This window comes from Sturnus vulgaris, chromosome 10 (assembly GCF_052056855.1).
Source record: "Sturnus vulgaris isolate bStuVul1 chromosome 10, bStuVul1.hap1, whole genome shotgun sequence".
NCBI classification, from domain to species: Eukaryota; Metazoa; Chordata; class Aves; order Passeriformes; family Sturnidae; genus Sturnus; species Sturnus vulgaris.
This window is the reverse complement of record NC_142252.1, coordinates 4,784,277-4,804,543: the sequence shown is the minus strand read 5'-3', so window position 1 is coordinate 4,804,543 and position 20,267 is coordinate 4,784,277. Positions and strand designations below refer to the sequence as shown.

The window sequence follows — 20,267 nt, the reverse complement described above, 5'->3', positions numbered from 1 at the left end:
CACTAGCCCAGGTAGCTCCAAGCCCTGTCCAACCTGGCCTTGGACACTTCCAGGGATGGGGCAGCCACAGCTTCCGTGAGCAACATGTGCCAGAGCCTCACCTCCTTCACAGCAAATTTCTTCCCAGTATCCCATCTAACCTTGCCCTCTGGCAGTAGGAAGCCATTTCCCTCTCTCAGGGCCCTTGGGAATATTCTCTCTCCATCTTCCTTGTTGACTCCTTCAGGTACTGGAAGGCCACAGTGAGGTCACCCCAGATCTTCTCTTCTCCAGGCTGAACAATCCCAGCTCTCCCAGCCTTTCCTCCCAGCAGAGCTGCTCCATCCTCTGCTCATCCTGGTGCCTGCTCTGGACTCTCTCCAGCAGCTCCAGCTCCTTCCTGTGCTGGGCCCCAGGGCTGGGGCAGCTCTGCAGATGGGGTCTCACCTCAGTGGGGCAGAATCCCAATCCCTTTCCTGCTGCCCATGCTGGGGGATCAGCCCCACACAGGGGGGTCCTGGGATGGGGCAGGGCCAGCCCTCCCCACCTGCAGCCCAAGTCCTTCTCCAGGGGCTGCTCCATCTGCTCATCCCCAGCCTGGATTGATCCTGCAGGCCGTCCCGACCCAGGGGCAGCACCAGCCCTTAGTGATGTTAAACATCATGAGATTCCCATGGGTCACTTCTGGAACTTGTCCAGGGCTCTCTGGATGCCCTTGTCCTTCAGGAGTGTCACTGCACCCTCAGCCTGGTGTCACCTGCAAACCTGCTGAGGGTGCCTCGAACCCTCTGTCTGTGTCGGTGATGCAGATCTTGAATATCACTGCTCCCAGTACAGAGCCCTGGGACACCACTGGCCACTGATGGCCACTCTGAGCCACTGACCCTCTGGATGTGACATCCAGCCAATTCCTTATCCATCTAACAGATTCCATCCATGGAATCCAGCTCTGGCCAATGCAGACAGGAGGATGTTGGGTGGGATTGTGTCCAGGCTGTATAGAAATCCAGACAAAACACACCTATGACCCTCCTGAGGGAGTCACCCATCAGAGAAAGCCAGGGGGTTGGTTTGGCAGGACTTGCCCTTGGTGCAGCCCTGCTGTCTCGATCCTGTCCCGGCAGAGCTTCCAGGAGGGTCTGTCCCAGGATCTCCCCAGGCACTCAGGGAGGCTGATGGGCGGCAGCTTCCCAGGCTTCTCCCCAGGCTCCTCCTTTCCACTCTTTCTAAAGATGGGGACAAGGTCTCCGTTTTTTTTCCAGTCACCTGGACACCTGACAGGACAGCCAGGACCTTCCAAATATCCTGGAGAGCTGGCTGGGCAGCTCCATCAGACAATTCCTTCAGGACTGTGGGACGGACCTGACACAGGATGGCGCGGTCCGGGATGGCGGGGCATGTGCCCACTGTCCGGCACGATATGTATAGCTCACCATGTCGCGACACGGCGCGACGTGTCATCACCCCGCCTGTCGCTCCGCGGCGGCGGGCGGGGCGTGTCCCGGGGCGTGTCCCGGGGCGTGTCCCGGGGCGTGTCCCGGCTCCGTGCGTGTCCCGGGGCGTGTCCTGGGGCGTGTCCCGGGGCGTGTCCCCGGTCCCTGCGTGTCCCGGGGCGTGTCCTGGGGCGTGTCCCGGGGCGTGTCCCCGGTCCCTGCGTGTCCCGGGGCGTGTCCGCGGCGGCGGCGCCGGTGCCGGGAGCGCAGCGATGGCGGCGGCGGAGCTGGAGCGGCTGCGGATGGCGGGGGCCGGCATGGCCATCGCCGTCCTCACCAGCGGCGGCGATGCGCAAGGTGCGCCCGGCGGGGCGGGGCGGGGGGCTCGGGCCGGGCCCGCGGCCTCCCCGCGTGTCCGGGACCGCGACCGCGACCGCCCGGGGCCGGAGTCCGCGGCCCGCGCTGCTCCCGGGGCGGGCGGATGGGGACCCCCCTCCCCGGTGCTTCCCCGTCCCCATCACTCTCCGGTGGGAGGGCAGGAGCCCCACGGGGGGAGCCCCACGGAGGGAGTGTGTCCGTCCCTGTCCCCATCGCTGTCCCCCACCCCCCGGGATAAGCAGCTCGCTCCCGGGAAGTTTCTCGGCCACGGGCCCGGCTGTGCGCTGAGTTTCCCCGGTCTCAGCCCACGTGGCTCCCCGCCCACTCAAGGGGACACCTCAGGGTCACCGATAGGATCCCATTCCCTGTGGGGTGCAGGGTCTCATGCGGTTCCCCCGCTCAAAGGGACAACTCAGGGTCACCAATAGGATCCCATCCCCTATGGGGCGCAGGATCCCATGGGAATACTCCAGCTCACGTATCACTTTTCCAGGCATGAACGCCGCTGTCCGCGCTGTCACCCGCATGGGGATATACGTGGGAGCCAAGGTCTTCCTCATCTATGAGGTTGGGGTTCCCCCTGCTCCCCATCACGGCTGGGTGGATCCACCCCCCTCCCTGTGCCAGGGTACCTTTCACCTCCACCCTCTGCTTCTCCACAGGGCTACGAGGGGCTGGTGGAGGGCGGTGACAACATCAAACAAGCCAACTGGCTCAGCGTCTCCAACATCATCCAGCTGGTGAGGGTCACCACGGGGCCACGGGACCCCAGATCCCAGCCTTCCAAACGTGTGTGACAAACCTCATGCCCCGTTCTGTCCCCAGGGCGGGACGGTGATCGGCAGTGCCCGCTGCAAAGCGTTCACCACGCGGGCGGGTCGGCTCCGGGCCGCCCGTAACCTGGTGGAGCACAGCATCACCAACCTGTGCGTCATCGGCGGCGACGGCAGCCTCACCGGCGCTGACATCTTCCGCTCCGAGTGGGCTGGGCTGCTCGAGGAGCTGGTCCGAGATGGTGGGTGAGCCCCACTGGGCAAGGGCGTTTGGGGGTGGTGAGGTCTGCAGGGTCACCCCGGTGCTGTGATCCCACGGAGGGCTGGGCTCCAGTGCCCTAAAGTGACCGGTGTGGTGGCTGTGAACCCACCCAGGGCAGATCAGCGAGGAGGTGGCGAAGAAGAACTGCCGCCTGAACATCGTGGGGCTGGTGGGCTCCATCGACAACGACTTCTGTGGCACCGACATGACCATCGGCACCGACTCGGCGCTGCACCGCATCATGGAGGTCATCGATGCCATCACCACCACGGCACAGAGGTGAGCGGGACGGGGCTGGGGGCTGGGGCTGCACCGCCCCGGCCGTCACTCCCGCCCATCTCCTTCTCTTCCCACCCGTGTCCTTGCAGCCACCAGCGGACGTTCGTGCTGGAGGTGATGGGTCGCCACTGCGGGTAAGCCCCTGTGGGTGGGGAAGCCCATTGGTGGGATGGGATGCCACATTTTGGGGCCAGTGCTGCCACCGCCGTGTCCCCCCAGGTACCTGGCACTGGTGTCCGGCTTGGCCTCGGGTGCTGACTGGCTCTTCATCCCCGAATCCCCTCCGGAGGATGGCTGGGAGGACCTCATGTGCGAGAGGCTCGGGGAGGTGAGGGGGGGTTCCTGCCATCCCATCCCCTCTTCCCCCCAGGGAGTCCCTGCAGGGGCCCGGGCTGATCCCTGCAGCCGGTGCCCAGCCCCTGCGAAGCTTCGGGAGCTGCCGCCATTGTCCCTGTGAACCGGGGCACTCAGCCGAGCACAAATCCAGCCCTTGTGTGCCAGGGGCAGCGCTGGCTTGGGGGCTCGGCTGCCCGTGACCAGAGCCACCCCTGGGGCAGCACAAATGGAGGGAAGGGGAGGGCGTTCACACACGGTCCAAGCTGAGTTTTGGCTGAGCCATGGTGGCCGTTTGTCCTCCCCTCGTGCCAGACACGCAGCCGGGGCTCGCGGCTCAACATCATCATCATCGCCGAGGGCGCCATCGACCGCAGCGGCAAGCCCATCTCCTCCAACTACGTGAAGGACGTGAGTGACTGCCCCGGCACCTGCCTGGCACCCACGGACACGGGTGGGTCCCCATTTGATGTCCCCTCTTCCCCACAGCTGGTGGTGCAACGCCTGGGCTTCGACACGCGGGTCACCGTCCTCGGCCACGTGCAGCGCGGAGGGACCCCGTCCGCCTTTGACCGCGTGCTGGTAGGTCCAGGGGAGGACTCAGAGAGGGGAGCCCCGCTCCTGCCATCCCTCTGCCCAATGGAAAGGGTTTGCCAGCTGGGTGAGGCTCGGATGGGCTCAGCCCCGCTGTGCTGGGCAGAGCTGTGCAGCCATTTCTCCTCATTTACTCCAAATCTCATGGATTTTAAAATACAACCATCAGCTTTCCAGCAGTGAAACAGCAGCCACATGGTTTCCAAGCCCGTGGGAGCTTCTCTGAGCATCCCACCCAGCTGGCACTGGTGGCCCCGGTGTCACAGGTGTCCCTGTCCCTCTGCAGAGCAGCAAGATGGGGATGGAGGCAGTGATGGCACTGCTGGAGGCCACGCCGGACACCCCGGCCTGTGTGGTCAGCCTGTCTGGGAACCAGTCAGTGCGGCTGCCACTCATGGAGTGTGTCCAGGTGGTGAGTACCAGGGAATTTGGGTGGGGGTCTCAATCTCCTCTCTGTGAGCATGGGTGTCACAGTGCTGCATCTTTCTCCCGGCCCAAGACAAAGGATGTGCAGAAGGCCATGGATGAGAAGAGGTTTGAGGAGGCCATCCAGCTCCGTGGAAGGTGAGGAGCAGGGACCCTCTTGGATAGGGGCTTCTTGTGGGGAAGCTGTTGGCTCCTGCAGCCAGAAGGGTGTCCCCAGTCACACCCAGGGGCACTGGGGAGACTCCCCATTCTCCCAGATGTGCCTTGGGGACACATCACCGTGTCCTTGCAGGAGCTTTGAGAACAACTGGAACATCTACAAGCTGCTGGCTCACCAGAAGCCAGCTCAGGAGAAGGTGAGGAGTGATGAGGAGCAGCAGGGCACACCATGCCCACCTTGGGGACACTCAGGGATGTGCTGTTCCCATCTCTGTCCCCTTAGAGCCCTTTCAGCATGGCCATTCTGAACGTGGGAGCGCCGGCTGCCGGCATGAACGCTGCCGTGCGCTCGGCCGTGCGCATCGGCATCTGCCAGGGACACACCATCTACGTGGTGAACGACGGCTTCGAGGGCCTGGCCAAGGGGCAGGTAAGGGGGACAGTGAGCCTGGCATGTCCTGGAGGATGGGGCTGGGCTGGCCTTGGGGGCAAAGGGGCTGTTCCCACCCCTAACCTGTCACTGGTGCCCGCAGGTCCGCGAGGTGGGCTGGCACGACGTGGCAGGATGGCTGGGCCGTGGTGGCTCCATGCTGGGCACCAAGAGGTGAGTGCAGCCCTGGGGACGGGGGCATAGGGGAAGGGTGTCCCCACCATTCTCACCCCACCATGTGCACCCCCTTCCCCACCACAGGACGCTGCCCAAGACCTGCATGGAGAAGATCGTGGAGAACGTGCGCAAATTCAACATCCAGGGGCTGCTGGTCATTGGGGGCTTTGAGGTGCGGCGGAATCCTTGGTTCAGTGTGGGCGGGGTGGCTGTGGGTATCCCAGAGGAATCTTTCTGGAATGTGGCTCTGGCTGCAGGGCCAGCATTTCCCAATCCCTGGGCTGCTTGCAGGCGTACGAGGGGGTGCTGCAGCTGGTGGAGGCCCGCGGGCAGTACGAGGAGCTCTGCATCGTCATGTGCGTCATCCCCGCCACCATCAGCAACAACGTGCCCGGCACCGACTTCAGCCTGGGCTCTGACACGGCCGTCAACGCCGCCATGGAGGTGAGGGACACAGACAGGGACAGCTCACGGGGTCACCATGCTCCTCCACCTTCCATCATGATCTGGAGTGGCCAATGTCCCATGCCAGGGAAGCAAAGGTGGCTGTCCCTGGTGTGACCTCCCCTTCTTTGGGCACAGAGCTGTGACCGCATCAAGCAGTCGGCCTCGGGCACCAAGCGCCGCGTGTTCATCGTGGAGACCATGGGGGGTTACTGTGGGTACCTGTCCACGGTCACCGGCATCGCCGTGGGCGCCGACGCTGCCTACGTCTATGAAGACCCCTTCACTATCCACGACTTAAAGGTGAGCAGGCAGGAATGGCTCTGGCTAAAATGAGAAGGAAAATTGGGGAAGGGAGGGCTCCAGAGCAGGGCAGGAGCTGGAGGACATGGCCATGCCGTGCAGATGCTGGGTTGATGTCAGGACTGGATGCTGTGGGATGGCTGCTGGCATCTCGGTTCATCTTGCAGGCCAACGTGGAGCACTTGACTGACAAAATGAAGACGGATATCCAGAGAGGGCTGGTGCTGCGGTGAGTTGGGGGCCCTCGGGGACAGTCACTGCAAACGTCAGCTCTGTGGCAGGGAGCAAGGCTGGAGCTGAGCCCTTCCTATGGCCAGAGAGGGGTCCTGGGCACGGTGAGGTTTGGCACAGTGAGCACGTGCTCAGCCGTGGGGACACTGGGTGTCTCTGCTGCCATCCCCACCCCAGCCACAGGGTCCTCCTGGGGACACTGGCCAGGGCTCTGGGCCTCAGGGAGAACAAAACAGCACAAAAAATGTGTTACGGGAAACAAAGGGGGACCCTGGACATACCAGTGGAAGAAGCAGCCCCCCAAGCCCTTCCCTCTGCTCCCCAGCAATGAGAAGTGCCACGAGCACTACACCACCGAGTTCCTCTACAACCTTTACTCCTCCGAGGGCAAAGGCATCTTTGACTGCAGGATCAATGTCCTGGGCCACCTCCAGCAGGTACAGACGTACAGGGGACAGGGCGACATGGGCCCTGCTGGCCCTGAGAGCTGAGCAAGGCCTGACATCCCCATTTCTTTGTCCCCAGGGGGGAGCCCCTACCCCCTTTGACCGGAACTACGGGACCAAGCTGGGCGTGAAGGCGGTGCTGTGGATGTCAGAGAAGCTGCAGCAAGTCTACAGCAAGGGTAAGCCAAGGGCTGGGCTTCTCACGGCGGGTGGGGGAGGCTGGTGGCTGCTGCTCCAGGCTTGGCTCTCAGTGAGGTGGCCAAGGTCAGCAGTGTCCCCCTCCCAGGGCGTGTGTTTGCTAACTCTGGAGATACTGCCTGTGTGATCGGGCTGCGGAAGAAGGTGGTGGCCTTCAGCCCCGTGACAGAGCTTAAGAAAGTCACGGATTTCGAGTAAGTCCCCCTGCCCAAGAGGTTCACTGGCTCCCAGAGGAACCTTCCTGGGGTGTCTGCTCTAAAGCTGTGTCCCCCTGCCAGGCACAGGCTGCCCCAGGAGCAGTGGTGGCTGAACCTACGGCTGATGTTGAAGATGCTTGCCAACTACCAGATCAGCCTCACCGAGTACATCTCGGGGCAGATGGAGCACGTCACCCGTCGCACCCTCAGCATCGAGAAGGGCTTCTAGTCCTACCAGCCTGACCCATAGCCCCCACCGTGTCCTCTCTGTGCCCATGTGCTGCTGGGGGAGCACTGTGTCCCCTCTGTTCTCAGTAGCCCTGTAGCTTTGCCATCAACCCCTTACAGCAGGCAGAGCCTGGTGCTGGCTCCCAGCACGGCACAATCTGCCCCGAATCACTGCTGTGGGTTCTGGACCCTGTGCAGATAGAGAAGAGTTGCTTGAGTCCAGCTGCGCAGCCCAGACCCTTAATCTTCCCTTAATAGTTTATTATTATTTAATGATGGGGTATTTTGAGTCCTTATTTAGCGGCTTGACCGCCTGAGCCAACTGCTGCTGCTTGTAGTCACCTGCCCCACATGTGGGAGGGGAGTGAGGAGGATGTGGAGCCATCCTGGAGTGGCTCAGAGCTGGTCCCAGGAAGTTCTGGGTGCCCTGGTGAAGCTCCATCCCCCGTGGGGGTCTCGAGAGCTGAGCACGGGGGTCCTGGTGAGCCCCTGTCCCCTTGCATGACGCTTGGCTGCGATGTCACCACGTGGCTGTGGGCGCCGTGTCCATCATCTCACTGCTGCTCCGTGACCCCTGGATCCTGCACCGCTCGCGGCGCTGCTCCTCTCCTCTAGAGATAAAACCTGCTGGAGCCAAACTTGCCTCCTGGAGTGGTTATTGTGGGGGGACAGGCGGCAGGACAGGTTCGGGGTGGGGGGACAAGCGAAGATTCAAAAACTCAAAGGTTTTCCCAAGCTAGGTTAATGTTGGGGATGGGGGGACAAGCAAAGACTCATGGTTTTCCCAAGCTGGGTTAATGCTGGGCCAAGAGATTTCCTGGTCTTGTGCATTCTCAAAGCCTGGGAGAGAGGGACCATAGGCGGCTTCTCACCCCTGTCCAGGTCATGGTGGGTGCAAGGTCAGCATCCTTTCGCAATCATGTTGCCAATCCCAGAAAAGAATCACTTGGTTCCCACCTTCAAGGGAAGCAGCCAAGTGCTGTAGGGTGGTGCTGTGCTGTTTGTGAGGCAGTTTCTCAGAATGCTGACCAAGTGTGCTGGCCTGGCTGAGCTCTGCGTGCTCGGGCTGCGCCAGACGCTCACAGGGAGCCCCTTTCCCAGGCCACTTCCCTCCTGGGGCTGTTGGCTGACGGCTGCAGCCCACAGGACAGCACCAGCACACATCACAGTCTTTGGGGACAAACATGCCGTTACTTTGGAGCTGTCCCCAAGTGAAAGTGCCCCCTGACTTGCCCCCTGATGGAATGACTCCCTCAGTAGACAAGGGAAAGGTTAGGGATGACGTTTATTCAAATTTCTATACAGCCTGGACACAATCCCACCCAACATCCTCCTGTCTGCATTGGCCAGAGCTGGATTCCATGGATGGAATCTGTTAGATGGATAAGGAATTGGCTGGATGTCACATCCAGAGGGTCAGTGGCTCAGAGTGGCCATCAGTGGCCAGTGGTGTCCCAGGGCTCTGTACTGGGAGCAGTGATATTCAAGATCTGCATCACCGACACAGACAGAGGGTTCGAGGCACCCTCAGCAGGTTTGCAGGTGACACCAGGCTGAGGGTGCAGTGACACTCCTGAAGGACAAGGGCATCCAGAGAGCCCTGGACAAGTTCCAGAAGTGACCCATGGGAATCTCATGATGTTTAACATCACTAAGGGCTGGTGCTGCCCCTGGGTCGGGATGGCCTGCAGGATCAATCCAGGCTGGGGATGAGCAGATGGAGCAGCCCCTGGAGAAGGACTTGGGCTGCAGGTGGGGAGGGCTGGCCCTGCCCCATCCCAGGACCCCCCTGTGTGGGGCTGATCCCCCAGCATGGGCAGCAGGAAAGGGATTGGGATTCTGCCCCACTAGGTGAGACCCCACCTGCAGAGCTGCCCCAGCCCTGGGGCCCAGCACAGGAAGGAGCTGGAGCTGCTGGAGAGAGTCCAGAGCAGGCACCAGGATGAGCAGAGGATGGAGCAGCTCTGCTGGGAGGAAAGGCTGGGAGAGCTGGAATTGTTCAGCCTGGAGAAGAGATGCTTTGGGGTGACCTCACTGTAGCCTTCCAGTACCTGAAGGAGTCAACAAGGAAGATGGAGAAGGACTTTGGACAAGGGCCTGGAGTGTCACACCAAGGGGAAATGGCTTCCCGGTGCCTCAGGGCTGGACAGGATATTGGTAAGTAATTATCAGCTGTGAAGGAGGTGAGGCTCTGGCACATGTTGCTCACGGAAGCTGTGGCTGCCCCATCCCTGGAAGTGTCCAAGGCCAGGTTGGACAGGGCTTGGAGCAACCTGGGCTAGTGGAAGGTGTCCCTGCCCATGGCAGGGAGTAGAATGAGATGGGCTTCCAGGTCCTTTCCCACCCAAAACCATTCCATGAATCCATGATTTCAGTGCTTTTCCCCTTTTTTCCACATTTTAGGCTTCTGGAGGAAGATTGTAACTTTTGTCTCCTCCCCAGCCCCATAAGAAGCAGACCTTGCTGATGCATTGCTGCTCTTGAATGAGTATCTGCCCTGGGACCCCAGGCAGAGACCTGGCTTCTCCTGGAGCTCCGTTTCCTGGTTGGGAAATGGGCTCTTCCACTTTCCTATGTGCCACTCCACTTTTGGGGGAGCCTTCCCTCCCTCCCCCAGCCATGGGCCTCACACCTGCCTCACCAGCAGCCTCTCAGAGTCTGTCAGGATGGTTTGAAGGGAAGTGGCTCAGTACAGCTGCTGGCATTTTCCACAGCTGGGAATCATCTGCATTCACGGCTCGATATTCCCAGCTCAGGCAGGGCAGGGTGACAGCAGGTCATGTGGAAAATCTGTCGGCAGCACAGCCCTGCAGCAAACAGGTTTAGGGTGTGAATGGGGACAGTGGTGTCCCCAAGCTCAGACCAGCTGCACGTTGAGGGACAGGAGTCACTACAGCCCTCACACTTAATTTCCACTAAAAAAAATACCTGGAGGCCCAAATTCCTGGGAGAAAAGGGACAGGCACAGCCACTGCATTCCGAGGATGAGCAGGAGGTGACGTGACTGTGCTCCCAAACTTCCCAGCACATCCAGCCCACCCTGAAAAGAGGGCAGAGCAAGGCTCCAGGAGCATCCTGCAGTGGAAGGCAGGCTGCCAGGTCCCTGGAGGGGCTGAGCTCCCACTGGGATTTGCTGGGATGCTGCAAAGAGCAGTTGGGAGCTCCAAGGGCAGCACCAGCAGTAGCCAAGGATAACAAGCACAGCACGTAGGCAGTGAGCAGCCCAACTTCTCCAGGAATTGTGTCAGTGTGGCCTCAAGGGCACAGAGATTGCTCCACCAGCCCCATGACCAAGTCTTGATGGATGGCTCCTTTGATCACTCATATCCCAGAAAAGCTGGGGGTCCAGCTCACCCCAACAACTCCCCTGTTCCTTGACATGGCCAGGCCAGGGGCCTGGGAGAAAACTTGGGTGAGTCTCCCAGGCCCTGGCTGCCAAAGGAAGTCTGGGACATCATAAATCACGCAACTGCAGCTGGATTTAACGCAGAAGGCAAGAACAAAGGTCTTTCGAGGAGTTAAAGGCATCAGCAAATCTAACCCTGAGTGACGAGGGTCAAACTGTGTCCCTTCCCACCAAGGTCAAGCAAACAGGCTTGTGCACACAGGGCTGTCACCATCCCTGAGGAGAATTCCTTCCTGGTAGCACAGCCTGGTCACTGCACAAACAGGGGCAGGGGGGCCATGGGAAGGCCACGTTGCCAGTGCAGCGCTGGGAGGCACGGAGAGCTCATGTCCTGTATCTCAGGGCCATCGTCGTGCCCAGGTGGCTCTGCACTGAGCCTTCCTCACCACCTCTTTTGCTCCCTGCCTTTGCTGTGCTTGCAAGAAGGTTGCAAGACAGCCCAGTGGCCCTGCAGAGCAGCGCCGGGAGCAGGCTCACCGTTTCAGAGGCGCAGTGAAGCGGGAAGGCTCGGGGCTCCCAGCCCTCCTCCTGCTCCGCAGGGCTCACAATGCACTCCCTGAACCAGAGGTAATGGAGCACTGCCCCCAGCCAGGCCTTTGCTGAAACCAGCCACCACTTACACAGCCTTGAGGGATAATTGGGTTTATTTGGTATGTCACAACAGTTTACTTTGTACTTTACAGCTCTAGAAAACTTGAAAAATGCAGTTTTATCACTTAAAGAGCAACACCCACCCCTGATGCCTGTGCAAAGCAGGCAGAATGCTCGGGGCCTTTTAACTGGAATGTTTCCTTAAGCTGCTCTAATGCCTGCAGGGAATGTTGGTGTGAGAGGACAGCTGAGCATTCAGGATGTGGGAGTCATTTCTGGTTCACCTAAGCTGCTCTGAGCTTTCCTTTGGGCTGCCTGACCACCACTGCAGGCGCTGCGTGCGCCAGGAAGGACCTGAGGAAGTCAGCCAGAGCTGGAAAATAAATTAATAACGGGACATTGACCTTCACCACCTGCACGAGACAGCTCTTGGTGACCATCTCAGGCAATGTCTCCCTGTCAGACTTCACCAAACCAAATCTCTGTGGTTCAAGCTGCCCTCAGAGGTGCTGTGCACCCCCAGCTGGCTGAGGGGCAGAGACCTTTCCAGCCAGCAGCAGGCTCTGCTCCCCCTCGGATCTCACAGCACCTCTGGCAGCATGCAGCCCTCTTCCCTTCTGCTTCACTGACTTGCCTGCAGCCCCCATCCAAGAGCTCCAGCCACACAGGACACAGTATCAGAGCCTGCTGCACAAGCAGGAAATCTCTGGAGAAGGAGCATCCCATCCCATCCCATTCCCTAGCATGGGAAGCAGAGGGGGGAGCACCGAGGCTTGGCTGCAGCCAGGGATGTGTGGGCAGGACAGTGCCGCGGGGCTGGGGCTGCAGGGAGCTTGGAATAGGGATGGACGTTGTCAGTCTTCCTGCAGCTCCTTCTTCTGGAGCCTCCTGGCCACCGTCTGCTGGATGATCTCCAGCCCCTCTGCGTCCAGTTCCTTCATGAGAAGCAGGATGGCACTCAGGACATTGTTCTGTCGGGATAAGGCAGACACTGCTTTGTAGCAGCCAGCCAGGACAAGGACACTCGATTTTCCCTGCTCTTTCTACGAACTCCTCCACCACCAGCAGCACTGGCAGCAGTTTGGAGCAGCCACCTGCAGCCACGGGAGCGGGACTAACAACCAAGCCCTCGGGGCAAACACAGGCAGAGGCTGCATGTGGCACGTGACGAGGCTGGAATGCAGGACAAACCCACCCGCCCAGTCCTGTGCGGGCTGCCCACACGCCTCTGGCTCCTGGCCACGCTCCAGCCTGGCTTCTGTAAGAAAAGCACATTCAGGAGTGGCCACCCTTGCTCTCCAGCATGTGTAGGACGATAAAGGACAGAAGACCCCTGCTCTGAGGAATGAAGAGAGCTGGTGCTCTCTGCAAAGGACCCTTGAAGGTCCCCAGCCCTGCCACTACCACAGGAGCACTACCAACACCAGGCTATGGCTCTGTCAAATTGTGTCCTGAAGAAGTCCAGGGAGAAATTCCACAGCCTAAATAACTGTCCTTCTAGGGAGAATATCTTGCCTGACAACCAACCTGAACCTCTCCAGCTGCAATGAGAGGCCACTTCCCCCCTTTTTAATGGTCAGAGCATGTGGTGCTGCTCTAGGCAGCTATGGCAGAGTGAGGCAGTGTGGACATAGATCTTGCTCTGCTGATTGATGCAATGGCACCGAGTCCAGAACTCTGCAATTCCCAGCTGTACCACCAAAATCCAGGTTCATCCGAGGCTACATGATGGAGGGGGCTGAGGAACCACCTAAGCTTCCTGTTCAGCAGCCCCTTCCCAAGGTTTGACCCTCCCCTTGCTATAGGAACGCCTCCTAATGTCCAGTCTGAACCTCCCCGGCACAGCTTTGAACCATTCCCATGTCTCGTATTGCTGGATCTCAGGCAGAAGAACTCAGCGTCTCCCTCCCCACATCCCCTCCTCAGGAAGCTGCAGAGGGCATGAGGTCACCCCTCGACCTCCTTCTCTCCAAATCAAACAAACCCAGAGCCCTCAGCTGCCCCTGGACATTTCTTCCAGTCCTGGCATCAGCTCTGTTCTCCTCCTCTGGGGACATCCAAGATCCTTCACATCCTTCAATGCTGGGGCTCAGCCCCGCATACAAGAAAAAGCAATTTGGTCTTTAAAAGATACTCACTCTCTTCTTGCAGCTGCAATCTGTCTCATGAGGGGAAAAGGAGTATTTATCCCTGGGAACAGGCTTCATATCAAGCTCCTCCTGAGTTTTGCTAAAAATAGGGAGGAAAAGCAAATGTTACTATAACCAGGTGAGAGAACCTTCCTCTGCCAGGCCAATCCTTCCTCATCACAGGCAAGCATGCAAGGAGTATCCAGCTGAAGGAGCCCAGGGAAAGGACTGGAGTTCCCAGATCAGAGAGGATGCACAGGCAGCTGACGAGCTCGAGTCACCCTCCACAGCAGAGCCTGTTTGACAGACACAGAACCAGCCCCAGCAGTGCCACTGAACCAGCACAGCTCCAGTGCAGTAACCAGAACAATGGGAACCTGCACCAGCTGCACCTGGCCCCTGGAATGTCAGGGTGCTTGAGTTCAGCCCAGAAGTGCTGTTAGCTGCCCAGCCCTCACTTTGTCTCCTCCAGGCTGCAGCTGAGCAGCTCGCTCTCGGGCTCCGTGGTGGATCCGGCGGCGCTGGACGCAGTGGACTCGGTCCAGCCGTTCTCCACACTCCTCCGGGCCGGCGGGGCTGTGATCTCCACGCCATCCACCAGCGCCTGAGACAGCTCCTCCTCTGTCACAGCTGCAAAGGCCATAACAAATGCCTGTTGCTATCAACTGCAGCAGCCAAGGGGGGTGGCATCTCAGCTGCTGCAGAGCTGTTTCCAAGGGGTTTGGTCCAAAAATTGTCTGGCATTTTGCTTTCACCCTCCTCCTGCAGTGAAACCCGTGTAGGAGAATGCTGGACACAAGCACCAGCCTACCAAAGTGAGAAGGGTATCAGGGAGGGATGCAAACATGCTTTGCTATTTCTTATCTCTGGAGAAGGCTCCAAAAGCCACCAAACTGCTGCTACCAGATAGAAAAAAAAAAAAAAAAAACAAAAAAACCAGAGAAGCTATTCTACAGCAGCAGATCCAGTTATAGAACCTTTGCCTGGCCACAGCAAAGAGAGAACTCTAAAAACCACTAATTAGTGGTACTGTCTGAGCTATAATGAGGCACTCAGTCCTGCCTGAAGGAAAGGGAAGGCATGGGGAAGGAATACGGGAAGGGGAAGGGAAGAGGTAAGAGATTCAGATGTGGATGAGGATAGGGATGGAGAAGGAAAAAGGGGAAAGAGGAAAAGGAGGCAGACAGGAAAGGGAAGAGAAATGGAAAGGGAAGACAAAGAGAGAAAACAGCTTAGAAGCACTGGATCTAACTCAACCCCTAACACGTCCCGACTCTAGGAAAACTCAAAGGACACCTTCGAGAGGAACCAACACATCCCCCTTTCCCAGGCCGTGGCCCAGGGCTGCCCGGAGGTGCCCAAAGCCCACCCTGGTTGTCGAGTTTCTGCAGGCTGGGCAGGTTGCGCAGCACGGTCATGCGGTAGCGGTGGGGGTCGGGCCCGCAGCAGGGGTTCTCTGCCAGCCACAGCACCCGCAGCCGCGGCAGCGTCTTCAGGTAGAACAGCTCATCCAGGCTCGTGATGTTGTTCTTCCTCAGGTACAGCTCGCTCAGGTTCTGGCACTGGTGCAGCGGCTCGAGGTCCGAGATGCCGTTGACACTGTGGAGACACCGTCAGAGCCCTCACTGCCCTATCCAGGAGGGAGCACAGCACTCCCCAGTCCCCTTTCCTGCAACAGCCTCACCCCAGCACGGCACAGCAAGGGACATTCACCCCATGCCTTGTGGCATTTCATCTTTGTCAGCAGAGGAAAGAATTGAAAGAGCTGCTGCTCCATCCTGCTGAGGATGACAAAGAGCCTCTTCTTCCCCCAAACCTGCCCCCTTTTCTGTAGCAGCTCTTCAGACCCACCCAAGGAGAATCCATGTAAGATTCTCAAGTTAAAAGGCTTGAATTCGCCGAGCATTGGCTCCATGGGATCCCCAGGATAGGTGAAAGTTGAGCATATTATGGAAAGGGAAAGCTCTGAGAGATCCAAAAAATATTCCAACAAGTATTTTGGAAACAGGCCACACACAGAGGCCAAGAAGATCCCCGTCAAAACTTTGGAATAGAGTTTCAGGAGCAACAATCCTAAGGGTTTTTATCACTTGACAAAACAGAGAATATTTTCTTAAGGAGCACACGGAATCGTGCAGAGGAGCTGCTGAGGAATAATCATTTCTGTATCTCTGCTATTTGAGAAATGGGGCATGAAGAGCCAGGCAGCTCACACACACAACCCCAACAACGTGGGAAGAAACCATCCTCAGGGAAAGGTGATTTCCCTGCCCTCTCCAAAGCTGGCAAACTGGCATTCACCTGAACGTGATCACCTCGATGTTGGGCAAATCACGGCATATGGATATCTGGCAGGAAGAGACAGAAACAAGTTGGCACACGTGGGGGAAAATATAAATAAACCAAATAGAAATCACAAAAAGCACCATCAGGAATTTGAGTTTGCTTCAGTCTAGCCCGAGCTTAACAGCACCAGAGATTTTCTGACACAGCGAGTGCAGTGTCAGCAGCTCCTCCAGCCTCTGCTCAGGAGTGGAAGTGCAGACACCAGCCAGTGTCACATTGTTCTGCTCCAGCAACTCTGCAGTCTTTACAGGCAGGAAAGGCTCCCTCCCACCCCTTCCAGCCTTCCCCTAGCGACAGAACTTCATCCAAAATCACCACAGAGCTAGGACTCAGGGTCTCGCACTCCAAGGCTCCATGCTGGGCCTTGGAGAGAAATTTTCCAATGTGGAAACAGCAACAATCACTTTTTTTTAAATATACTGTGAGATGCTAATCAACTCTGAAAAGCCCTGCAGCTCACAGGCACAGGGCCAGGCCTCCCCAGTGCCCTGCCAACCCCATCGCCTCCATGGTGTCCCTGCTGCGGCTGTGGGCCCGGCTCCTCTGGCTCCTCCAGTACTTACATCCGTCAGGTGGCTGCCCCTGTGACAGGAGAGGGGGGTCAGTGAAAGCACAGCAGGGCTGAGCCTCCCCCTGCACCCCCCACAGCCCCACCAGCCTGCTCCACCAAAATGCTCCAGCACAGCCATGGGCCTTGTTGTGCCTCCCTGCCCAGCCCTGCCTGTTCTCCCTCACCCAGCCCTACCTGATGCCCCTCGCCCAGCACTGCCTGGTCCCCACTCCTGCCTGTCTGCCCTTACCCAGCCCTGTCCCACCTTCCCATGCCTCCCTTCCCACCCTCCCTCCATCCTTGTCTCCCCTCCCTGCTCTGCCTGTGTCCCCAGCCTCAGCTCTTCCCATCCCATCTCCATCCTGGCCTGCCACCCCTCATCCATCCCTGCCTGTCCCTTCTCCATCCTTGTCCCCCCTCCATCACCGTCCTTCCTCTCATCTTCATCCGAGCCTGTCCCTCCTTAGTCTCTGTCTCCTCTCAGTCCCTGTCTGTCCCTCTCAGTCCCTATCTGTCCCCCCTCAGTCCCTGTCCTCCTTCCTCATCCCTGCCTGTCCCCCCTCATCCCTGCCTGTCCCCCCCTCATCCCTGCCTGTCCCCCCCTCATCCCTGCCTGTCCCCCCCTCATCCCTGCCTGTCCCCCCTAATCCCTGTCTGTCCCCCCTCATCCCTGTCTGTCCCCCTCAGTCCCTGCCTGTCCCCCCTCATCCCTGTCTGTCCCCCTCAGTCCCTGCCTGTCCCCCCTAATCCCTGCCTGTCCCCCCTCATCCCTGTCTGTCCCCCTCAGTCCCTGCCTGTCCCCCCTCATCCCTGCCTGTCCCCCCTCAGTCCCTATCCCCCCTCAGTCCCTGTTCCCCCCTGTCCCGTCCCCGCGCCCACCAGCAGTTGAGGCGGCGGACGCCATCGAGCGCGGCCGCCTTGGCCTGTGCCAGCACGGCCGCCCGGCTCAGCCTCATGCCGGGCCGGGCCGGGCCGCGCCGCGGCTGCAGCAGGGGCGGGAGCGGCGGGCTCAGGCTCCGCCCGCCCGAGGCGGCTCCGCGGCTCCGGGGATGGATTTTTGTTCCTCCTCCTCCCCTCCCTCCGCTCCGCTCCCCGCCCCGCCGCAACCCCCGGGCCCCGCCCGCCCGAGCGCCGCGGCCGCAACGGGCGCGGGTTGAGGTGGTTGTTCATATTTACGGGTGAATCCTATTAGCCGCTTAATTATGTCTTATTATAGAGTGTTTTGTACACAGAGCTGCGCCTTTGTGGGTGTATATTTATGTGAAAGGATCACCATGGAATCGTGGAGTGCTTTGGGCTGGATGTGAAATGCCCATCTCAGTCCAAGCCCCTTCCGTGGGCAGGGACACCTGCCACTAGCCCAGGTTGCTCCAAGCCCTGGCCAACCCCGCCTTGAAGATGTCCAGATTGCTTCTGTGGGCAACCTGTGCCAGGGCCTCACCACTCTCACAGGGAATTTTATTTTTTTTTCTTAATATCTAATCTAAACCGACTCCTTCAATTTGAACCCATTCCCCCTTGGAACAGCATATGAGTGTATAATTTTATATCTGACTTTACACATATATCCCCATATACCCCTGCATCTGTATATGTACAAAGTGTGCATAAATAAAATGTATCTCCATTTTCTATAATAAATATATAATTTATGCCCTCTCACCCATCTCTGCCTGTTCCCCATCTGTATCCTTGGCCCTATCTCTCCTCAGATCCTAAACATTCCGACAGGTGATAGCTCAGCCCTTGAAAAATATGTTTTGTGCAAACAAGAGTTAATGACTATCTCAAGAATGACTAATACAGCACTACAGTTTCTTACTCCTCTTATCCCATGGGGCAATAAGAAAACTAACACTCACCTTTGAACCAGCCTTGAGACTCAAGTGGTTCAGGACTCATTTTTACAGACCCAAAGTCCTTCAGGAATCCTCTCTTAGACTGCTGGGTTTCTACACTACCATATGATGTGGTGCAGAAAAACCTCCAGTTTGTATCTTCAGGGGTAGAACAGCAGCAGGTGGTTGAATGGGAGAGCTGGAATAAAAAGGTCTGGAGAAGCAGTGTGGTTAGTCCAGAAAAAGAGATTAATGCAGTGTTTCCCAGTGTTTTTATGTGTGTTTTCACCTTATTTGGCAACAGAAACAACTGCAAAATGGAGGTTGGGTGTTCCGTGTTTGGTTGTGTGGGTGTTTGGGTGCTGCTGCAAAAGGAAGAGTTCAGGTGTGTGGATGGGACACATAGTTTACAAAATCACAGAATCATTAAAGTTGGAAAACACCTCCAAGATCATCGAGTCCAAGTTGTGCCTGATCCCCACCTTGTCACCAGCCCAGAGCACTCAGTGCCACATCCAGGAGTTCCTTGGACACCTGCAGAGATGGGGACTCCAAACCTCCCTGGGCAGTCCCTTCCAAGTCCTGCCCACCCTTACAGTGAAGAAATTCCTCTGATGTCCAACCTGACCCTCCCCTGGCACAGCTTGAGGCTGTTCCCTCTCCTCCTGTCCCCGTTCCCTGGGAGCAGAGCCCGACCCTCCCCAGCTGTCCCCTCCTGTCAGGGAGTTGTGCAGAGCCAGAAGTTCCCCCTGAGCCTCCTTTTCTCCAGGCTGAGCCCCTTTCCCAGCTCCCTCAGTGTTCCTGGTGCTCCAGCCCCTTCCCCAGCTCTGTTCCCTTCCCTGGACACACATCCTCAATGTCATTCCTGAACTGAGGGGCCAAGAACTGGACACAGCACTTGAGGAGCCTCAGCAGTGCCAGCACAGGGCACAACCCCGGGCCTGCTGGGCATCCTGTTCCTCATAGAGTCAGTGGTGAACATGGTGGTGCCAGCTTAATGGTTGGACTCGAAGTTAGAGGGCTTTTCCAGCCTTAATGATTCCATGATTCTATGGAACACACTAGAAGTGAACCTTTGTGGTGTGGGGAGAGGAGATGGGTGGCACTGAGCTCCCTCCCCTCGTGATTGCCACACTTCCGGATAAGGGAAGGGCTGAGGGATGTGTTTATTGGGATCAATGGGCATGCACTTTTCAGGGAAAAACGTGGGATAAGCAGGTTAGGCAGATCATCCCACTGCACTTCCCTCTCTGTGTCTCAGCACTTAGCTGCCATCACATCCACAGACATCTGGGACACCAGTGGTGCATGAGGATTTCAGAGCTGGATACACAAGCACTTGGAGGCAGATGGAACAATTCAACAATTCTTGGAATTCTTGGGTTTTCTGTATGCAGTTGTCCACAGGCCAGCTGGCATAAGGAAACTCAGGATCTGGGCCTTGGGCTGTATGTTGGTGAGGGCAGCAGCAGGACCCGAGGAACAGCAATATCCAGGAATTTGTGGTACTTTTGTTCACCAAAACCCAGGCTGCTTTCACTTCCACTGGAACGCAGAAACGCCCAAGCATGATTCCAATCCCCCAGCTCTGCAATCCCAGCCCCAGCCCTGCATTGCTGCACTGTGGGCAGCCGAGCCCGAGACGGGCTAAGGAGATTAAGGAATCTTCTCTAGATGCCACAGAGAGATTTTTGTGCTCATCCCGCTGGAAAAAGCACAGGTCAATCAGTTTTACCGGCACTGTCTGATCTGACACTTCTCCTGAGACTGAATCAGACACAAACATGTATTTCGTTCAGGTTAATTAAATAAAATCTATTTTAATCCACTGTTTAATTCTGCAAGTAGTAGCAATAATCATCTCAGGCAAACCTCTGCCCCAGTCTTTTAAAAAGAGAGCAGTTAAATAATGCATTTAGGCTTGTGAAGTGCATGGAGAGAACAGGAGAACCCCTGAGGCCTGAGACCACGTGGCCTCTCCAGGGATCACCTACAATCCATGGCACGTCCACATCCTGCTCACAGCCCTGCAGTGTCCCTAATAGATCTTCCAATGTTCCAAAGCAGGGGTCAGATCTCCCCATGGCCCTCATGAGGCCCCACCTCACCCCCTAATTCCTGATGGTGGGTTGTGGTC

The 20,267-nt window shown here is 58.0% G+C and overlaps 2 protein-coding genes across 2 annotated transcripts; one reads left to right on the top strand and one right to left on the bottom strand.

The window, feature by feature from the left end:
* The first annotated feature begins 1,610 nt into the window (after positions 1–1,610).
* PFKL (phosphofructokinase, liver type) lies at positions 1,611–7,908 on the top strand. The gene is made up of 22 exons (XM_014870438.2): positions 1,611–1,769; positions 2,284–2,357; positions 2,453–2,530; positions 2,616–2,805; positions 2,939–3,104; positions 3,194–3,238; positions 3,324–3,432; positions 3,753–3,848; positions 3,927–4,019; positions 4,318–4,443; positions 4,531–4,595; positions 4,750–4,813; positions 4,900–5,046; positions 5,150–5,220; positions 5,308–5,395; positions 5,515–5,667; positions 5,806–5,970; positions 6,138–6,199; positions 6,527–6,638; positions 6,727–6,826; positions 6,934–7,039; positions 7,124–7,908. The coding sequence occupies exons 1-22, from the start codon at positions 1,685–1,687 to the stop codon at positions 7,269–7,271; spliced, it is 2,343 nt and encodes a 780-aa protein (XP_014725924.1). The 5' UTR covers positions 1,611–1,684; the 3' UTR covers positions 7,272–7,908.
* Positions 7,909–11,302: 3,394 nt separating this feature from the next.
* On the bottom strand, positions 11,303–17,331 carry CFAP410 (cilia and flagella associated protein 410). Its single transcript, XM_014870439.2, has 7 exons — positions 17,172–17,331; positions 16,306–16,324; positions 15,698–15,744; positions 14,766–14,995; positions 13,855–14,026; positions 13,406–13,496; positions 11,303–12,238 (listed from the first exon to the last, which is right to left on the bottom strand). Exons 1-7 carry the CDS (start codon positions 17,246–17,248, stop codon positions 12,122–12,124), a joined length of 753 nt encoding a protein of 250 aa, XP_014725925.1. The 5' UTR covers positions 17,249–17,331; the 3' UTR covers positions 11,303–12,121.
* Positions 17,332–20,267: the final 2,936 nt, after the last annotated feature.